An 8216-nucleotide genomic window follows, 5' to 3' on the forward strand; every position below is an offset into this window, starting at 1 on the left:
GACAACAGGACTCCCAGGCCAGAACCAGAACCGTAATGGAACCAGGAGAACAATGGAGTCCAGGACCTGCAGCAGAATGTTTTCCTTTCAGCTGCTTCTTTTTTCAGGGGTCGCCACAGCGAACAAACTCACACTAAGACTTGGTGATTGTTTTTATGCTGGATGTCCTTCCTGACGCAAGAGTCCACCGAACTACCACAGCCCTCTGTGGAGCAGATGGTGGGGGTGAAGGGCCTTGCTCAAGGGCTCAGAGTGGAGCAAATGAGGGTGGAGGCAGGTGTGGGTGCTGCTTCACCTTTCCTTTTGATCTTGTCGGTCCAAGGAGTTGAACCAGCAACCTTCCGAGCACATGCCACCTCCTCTAACCTCTGCACCACTACTCCTGATCTGCAGCAGGAATAAAAACTAAGACTTGACAGAAACTGTTGGACAGCCGAAGCAGCTGAAGGAGGAAACTTTCGGCTGATTCTGACTGACAACAGTCAAAACCAACCGCTGAGGCAGGGACTGGTCTGACCTTTGACCTGCTGGGTCACTTCACCTCAGCGTCACACCTGAGTGTGTGTGAAACTTCTGACTCAAACTAATTTATTTATGTATTTTAAAAAGAACAAATAAAATAAAATAAAAATAGAAACGGAACAAACTGAAAATTGTTTTAGACATCAAATAAAAAAAGCCCCGTGTTTTTCTACATGTAAATGTTTTCATCATTCATCAAACAACAAACAAACAAACAAACAAACATTATTAACACATTGTCATTTTTGAAACACGAAGATTCTGTAAAGGTTTTAAAAGAAATAAGTTTAAATTGACAGAAAATGTTTTTATTAAACAATAAATAAAACATTAACCCCGTAAAACAAACAAATAAACTAAAAGACACAAATAATGAAACAAACACTGAGAGTTTAGACAAAAACAACTGAAGTAATAAAAAACAAAGTAAAAATACAAATAAAGTCAAACTAAATAAACAACTGATGTAAACATAAAATACAAAACAAACAAATATAACAGCAAAATAATAATAAACTGTGAAGATAAACCGGAAATCTTCAGAACGAGTCTCTGAAGATTTTCTTTCTTAATCATCTCACTTACCATCTTCATCACCCCCTCCTCCTCCTCCTCCTCCTCCTCCTCCCCGTCGTTCTGCGCATGCTCAGCACACCTCAGCAGGGCAGGTACCAGCCCCAGTGTCGGACTTTTCAGGTTCGGATCAGACTCCAGCATGAAGCGGGAGGAGGCGCGAGGAGGAACCGACTGATCCGAGACCAGAACCTCCAAGTTCACTGCGGAGGGTTCACGGAGGATCCGCGCGGCACCTGGACCCGTACCTGGACCGGAACAAGCTTCAGCAGGTTCAGGAGCACAGAGGAGGATTTACGCACGCGGCTGCGCTCAGGTGGACTCCCGGGGACAAGCATGGGGGGACCCGGGTTCTGAAGCTCCCCGAGTCCCGAAGAACAGGACGGACTGGACCCAAATCCCTGAGTACCGACTCCCTGCTGGTCCCAGACCCTGGTCCTGAAGATGTTCCAGAACAAGAAATGCTTCACAATCGAGGCTCTGGTCGGGAAAGACGCGTCCAGCTCGGCTTCTGGTTCTGGTTCTGGGGATGAGCCCATCCGGCCCACTGCGCTCCGGTTCCCGGACTCCATGCACCCGGCCTCGGTCTCCGGGGTCTTCGGCTCGTGCTTCCAGGGGAGCGGCGGGAGGACTTTGTTCTGTTCGGGTCCGGACATGGTGCTGCAGGAGCCCGGGACGCACGCGCAGGGTCCGGGCGGGCTCCCGCTGCACCCGCTGCAGATCCCCCACCAGAGCTTCTTCAGCCCGCAGCACCGGGACCCGCTGGGCTTCTACCCCTGGGTCCTCCGGAACCGGTTCCTGGGACACCGCTTCCAAGGTGAGGCTCGGGGTTCTGATCCAGCAGGCTCGGTTTGTTTCCACAGGGTTCTGGGTCCTGCTGGTTCTGGTTCTGTTCGTGTTTTCAATATTTAATTTTTGTGCTTGAACTCCTGATCTGTTCCCACGAACCGAATTTCTGGCCCGGGTCGGGTTCGGTTCTAAAAGGAGGTTTTGAAACATCACGTGTCGCTGCGGGCGCGCTGCAACTTTGTTATTAAAGGAAAAGTTCAGGTGAAGCTGCGCGCGCACCTGTCTTTCTGTTTGTATTTCTGTTTGCAGGTGGACTGTTTACATGTTTTTGTTTACAGAATTAGTTGTTAAAGGTTCACGTGACGAGACTCTGATTTTAAATATTTTCACTTTTTAAAATAATATATTTTTAAATTTATTTTCTCAGGTGGATTTCTTCTCAGACCTGAAAGTGTTTTAGTTCCCAGAACTTTAAATTCTGGACCAGTTTCTTTTTATTTTTAGTTTATTAGGAGTGAAGCGCGGCGGCCTGCAAGGCTCGGCTCGGCTCGGTTCTGCTTCACGTGCAAAAACAAAAGGAATGAATAAAAAAAGAACATTTAAAATAAAATGTTATATGTTCAAAATACATATAAAATCAGGTAAAAATGATAAAATTATTATTAATGTTGTTTTGTTGTTTATAAACTGCAGCTGAACAATAAACTTTAACAACATTTAAAATCATAATATAAAAAAACACCACCAGGATGTGATTAAAATGTTTAATAAATCCTAAAAACAAAAGTGAACTATTTTTAGAAACTGAGAAGAAAAAACAAAATTATGTTCTTAAATAAAAATAATCCCAGATTAAAGACAAGAACTGCAGATTAATCCTATTAAATATTCTGTTTTATCACCACAAACAACAAGTTTTTTTTTAAAAATTTAAGTTATTGTTTGTGAGAATCTGAACCATTGAACAAAATCAAAATGTTAAAATTTATCACCAATAAAACCTCAAACTGATCGAATCGATAAACAAACCAAATAAACCAGATGTTTTATAAATAAAATTAATAAATCAGATGTTTTATAAATATAAATAATAAACGAGATATTTTATATATATAAAACATCTGATATATTTATATTTATAATAATACTTATTTATTTATTTATTTATTTATTTATAATAAATCTGGTGTTTTATAAATAAAAAAAAACTCAAAAATTTATAAATATAAATAATAAATCAGATGTTTTATAAATATAAAGTTCAGAAACTTTCAGAAACTTCTTCTTCTCACAGTCCGCAGCTAAACCAGATCCTGGTTCTTAGTGTTTGTTTGTTAATTTAAACAGCTTAATATTTTTTCATCCATCTTTAAAAACTAAATGGATTTTAATCTTTAAAGATGTTTTTTTCTTCTTCTGTTTGGTTGTTTAAAATATTTTTATTTTTATTTTATTTCTCCTGCACTGTTTTATGGTCACAGCAGACCATGAAACAAACAACTGTGACGAAAAAAAAAACCAAAATAAAGAAAAAGTAAAATTTATTGTATTTCTGCCAAATTTACATTATTTTACTTTCGTTATTATTATTGCTTGATTTTAATCCTTAGTTGAAATATAAATCATTTCCTGCTTTGTTTTAATTTATTTATATCTATTTAAGCTGAAAATAAAATATGAAATCATTTCTATTTTATTCTTTTTAAGGAAACTTTAGTTTATATGTTAAATTTAAAACAATAAAATGTGACGTTGTTGTCAAAAATATATTGGTTTCAAAATAATTAAGTCAAATAAAAAGTTTTTGTTTGAACAAAAATAACAAATTTTACATTTGTTTAATCAAATATATTTTTTATGAATTGAAAAAGTATTTCTGGTTTAGTTTCTTCAACTTTATTAGTTTTAATATTTATCTTATTCCTGATTTAAATCTGCAGCAACTTTTACAATTTTTTATTCTATACATATATTTTCAGAAAATAATAAAAATCAGGAGCTTTAAAAAATAACAACAACAATAATAATTATTATTATATATATTTGTGTGTGTATATACAGTTTTTTTCTTTTTATATTCTATTATTTGTTTCAGTAATGTTTAAAAACAACAATTCTCTCTTCTTTCAGAAAAAATAAACTCTTCATCTCATTTAAATATTTCTCTTTCCTCCTCCTGACTGCTGGTTCTGCACCGGAGATCCAGACTCACCGGACCTTCAGAACCATCTGAGGAGGAAACAAGTTCTGACGCCAAAACACGGAGGGGTTCCTTTCACCGTTTCAGATTTTATACTTTCACCACCAGAACGAGAATCATCTTTTACTTCCAGGATTTTACTTTATTTCTATTTAACAAGACCTGAAACTAAATGTGAAAAACTGGTTCCAGTCTCTGACCCGACAGAACCTCCTTCAGCAGCAGAACTCTGTGGTTTTCTGTTGTCAGTCTCTCATGGTTCTGGAGTTTTGGCCCACTCTGCTTTCCGTCATTCAGCTCTCTGAAGGTCCACCACAACAATTCAGTCAGGCTGAGGTTCTGGACTCCGAATGGACCGACGCAGCACCTTGATTCTTTTTGACCCGTTCTATTGTAGATCAGCTGCTGTGTTTGGGATCTTGGTCCTGCTGGACCCAGTTTGGTCCAAACTCCAGCTGTTGGACAAATGGTCTCTCCCATGTGACTCCAGAACCCTTTGGTCTACGGAGGAGTTCATGGTCCACTCAGTGACCTCATTGGGCCCAAACCATCAGCTCTCCACCCCCATGCTAACAGCTGGGATGAGGTGTTTGCTGCAGTGCATTCTGGGTAAACACCTGTCCTTTGGTCTGGTTTTGTCCCAGAAGTCTTGTGGTTCCTTCAGATGAAGCTTTTCAAACCTAAGTTGTGCTGCATGTTGTTTTTAGAGAGAAGAGGCCATGACCTTTGACCTTTAACCGGCCAACTGAGGCCTGTAGAGTCTGAGGTGGAGCTCACTGCATGGTCTGACCTTCAGGGTGAATCTGCTGGGAGATTGGCAGCTGCTTGTGAATATTTTTTTCTCTCTGTAGAATGATGGACTCCAGATAGTTTGTAAATGACCTTTGACCCTTCCCAGATTGAAGGGCAGCAGCAGGCGCTTCTCAGCAGTTATTGCTGATGTATTTCCGTCTTGGCGTTGTGTTAACACGGTTTCATCTCTGAGAAAACCGCTTTAACGTTCTATAAATATAAATAAAATAATAATATTCTATAAATAAACCGTTAGGCGCCTCTCGATGATGGAACAAGCTCGGTTAACTCGTCGTTCTTTTTCTCTCGACTACAGTTTTTTTATTTTTTAAACGTTGGTAAACTTTAGTTTCCTGTTTGAATCCTAAACTTTGTTTTCCTGAACGAGCCGCTCCGTTCAGCAGCTGTTTAAAAGATGAAATTACTACAAGTGCTGTGGAAATAATAGTAACAGTTCATAACGGGCTGCATGACGGATGATGTTTGGATCCATCAGTCCAACACCTGGCTCAGCTGCAGCTTTTCAAAGTAAAAGTCCTCAGACAGATGAACAGGAAGTGGCTGAAAGATTAATCTCATCAGCTCTTGTTTATGAGCAGGTTATAAATCAGATTATGAGTTTTTTTATGTTCTAAAATAAATCAGATGTTTTCTAATTCTTTAAATCTTCAAAACTTTGACGTCATTTCCTGATTTTGTGTTTTAAAATAGTTTATGACTCTTCATCAAGTTATCAGGACTGAGCTGAATGATTCATCAGATTAAGATTAAAAGGTGCAGGTTTCCAGGTTGATTTCCCTCCGAACCTTCATGAAACTTTCATTTGCATCTGAATGTGACTTCAGGCCAGCTAACGTTGGACCAACGCCGCCATCTTTGTCCTCCTTGGCGCCGCCGCTGAACCCGCTCCTTTGCGTGGAGCGTGACGGCGCCGCCGCCTCTTTTCAGCAGCCGAGCGCAGATTTGTTTTTATGTAAAATGCTCCGAAGGATTTTAATAAACGGTTTAGGAAAGTGCAGCAGGAGCGTCGGCGTCGGTTTGTCGGTTTGTCGGTGCGACGCTCTCGCTCATGTTTCCAAAGCCGCTTCGCTTCATAAACAAATCCACATTTTTTGTTTCAGGCCGCGGTCGACTCCGAGGAGAAAAACCAAAAACCGACTCGGTTTAACGCCTCCGTAAAATCGCTCAAACCAAAACGTTTCTGAAAACACCGAATCATCGCCGCAGCTGTGGGTTAGCGCGTAGCTTTAGCAGCTTTTAGCTTCGGGCCGTAAAAACATTTTTACCCTAAAATAAATAAAAACAGAGTTTCTTTCATATAAGTTTTGTTTTTCTCGTCAGAAACCAAAGAAAAATAAGAATTTATGTTGATTTTTGTCCAGAAACACAAAGTTTTTAAGCTTTAAACATTTTTATTTCAGTTTCAGCCGGTTCCTTCTGGAAACTTTTAGTTTTCATAGTTATTTTTCTAAAATCTGAACTGATTTGTGTTCAATATTGTTCTGTTCACAGATAAAAGTCTGATTTTAATCGTCTGATGAAATCAAACAGCAGCTGCTCCAGATGTTTTGGCTTCTTTAACGGCCTCTGGTTTTTATTTTTTTCTGTTTTTTTAACGTCCGGCAGCGTTGAGCTGATGTTCTTCGGCTTTTCTGAGGCTCTAACTTTAACTTTTGATCTTTTAAACATTAAATATTAAATTAACCAGAAATGTGAGTCTTTGATTATAAAATTAAAAAAAACATTTTGGTAAAAAAAATAAATTAATAAATAAATCCACATGAAACAGATTTGTGCTTAAATTCAGTCGTTTTTTTTATTTTATTTTATTTTTTTAAAGATAATAATGAAGTTATTAAAGTTTGTCCAACTTTGTTTTAACATTTAATCACCAAAATGACTTTTTTCAAAATGACTTCCAAATTAAAAGTTGATTTATATTTAATAAATAAATAAATAAATAAGATTTCTGCTGATTTCTTGACGGAAAGATTTTTGTTCATCTTTTCAGTTTTTAAACGATTTTATTGTTTATAGAAACCAGAACCTCTCCAGGCTGTCCGTCTGTGGGTCGGTGGTTCTGACGGGTCTGTTCTGTTCTTGTTGTGGCTCCGCAGCAGCGGTGGTGAACGGTGCAGGTTCTGATCCAAACCTCAAACAGATGTTGGAATAATAGGACTCTGTGAGACCAGAACCACGTCCATGAACCTGGACTGAGAGAAACCAGGTGTTCTGGGTTGTTGCGTCACAACAAGATGAAATAAACTCAGGAAACCGGATTTTTTAAAACTTTTAACGTACTCCTGCTGAACTCTGTGGTTCTGGGACTGGATGTGGACCCTCTGCTGGGACCAGTTCCAACCATAAACCTGAGAAGTGTTTCAAATCAAAGTGAGAAAAATAAAACTTTATTCTGGCAGAATTTATTATTTGGTTTCGAAGCTTCCTGAGGATCCAGAATAAATCGGTGTTTAAAAAAAGTAAAGTTTAAATCGGTTCGTTTTATCGTTTGTTCGTCTCCCCTGGTTGTCCCTGTTCTGCTATAAGAGGGCCGTATCTGGCCCGCGGGCCTTCACTGGACACACGCTTGGCTCAGTTTATTTCATTTTAAATTAAAAACAACTTTTTAGTTTTTATTTAACAAACATCCAAAAGTTTAAATCTGTAAACAGAGCCTGATGAAGAAGAAGATGATGAAGGGTGTTTGAAAGTTCTGGTTCTGATCAGTCCAGTTCAACGAGCCAAAACTCCTAAAAAAAGACTCGAGTTTTCAGCTCCGTTCAGGCTCCACACCTGACTGTTGTTTTTGTTTGTTTGTTTGTTTTCCAGGAGAGGACAGCAGTCCGGAGAACCTGCTGCTCCACGGCCCGTTCTCCAGGAAACCCAAACGGATCCGCACGGCGTTCTCGCCCTCCCAGCTGCTGCGACTGGAGCGGGCCTTTGAGAAGAACCACTACGTAGTCGGAGCCGAGAGGAAGCAGCTGGCCAGCGGCTTGTGTCTGACCGAGACGCAGGTAGGCATGATGGGATACTGAGGAGGAGAGGAGGAGGTGCAGGGCATGATGGGAAACTGAGGAGGAGAGGAGGAGGTGCAGGGCATGATGGGAAACTGAGGAGGTGCAAGGTATGATGGGAAAATGAGGATGATGATGAGGAGTAGGTGCAGGGCATGATGGGAAACTGAGGAGGTGCAAGGCATGATGGGAAACTGAGGATGATGATGATGAGGAGTAGGTGCAGAGCATAATGGGAAACTGAGGAGGTGCAAGGCATGATAGGAACCTGATTAGGAGGAGGAGTAGGTGCAGGGCATGATGGGAAACTGAGGAGGAGAAGGAGG

At 39.8% G+C, this 8216-nt stretch overlaps 1 protein-coding gene across 1 annotated transcript in view; it reads left to right on the plus strand.

Annotated features, from left to right (window-relative positions):
* The first annotated feature begins 1233 nt into the window (after positions 1-1233).
* The window catches only part of emx3 (empty spiracles homeobox 3), a 9191-nt gene continuing 2208 nt past the window's right edge, over positions 1234-8216 (plus strand). The window contains exons 1-2 of the mRNA XM_037675680.1: positions 1234-1912; positions 7706-7890. Of these exons, the coding sequence (XP_037531608.1) occupies positions 1540-1912; positions 7706-7890 (558 nt within the window). The 5' untranslated portion in view covers positions 1234-1539. The remainder of the gene's footprint in view (positions 1913-7705; positions 7891-8216) is intronic.

This window comes from Nematolebias whitei, chromosome 4, assembly GCF_014905685.2.
Source record: "Nematolebias whitei isolate Nwh7 chromosome 4, NemWhi1, whole genome shotgun sequence".
Taxonomy (NCBI): domain Eukaryota; kingdom Metazoa; phylum Chordata; class Actinopteri; order Cyprinodontiformes; family Rivulidae; genus Nematolebias; species Nematolebias whitei.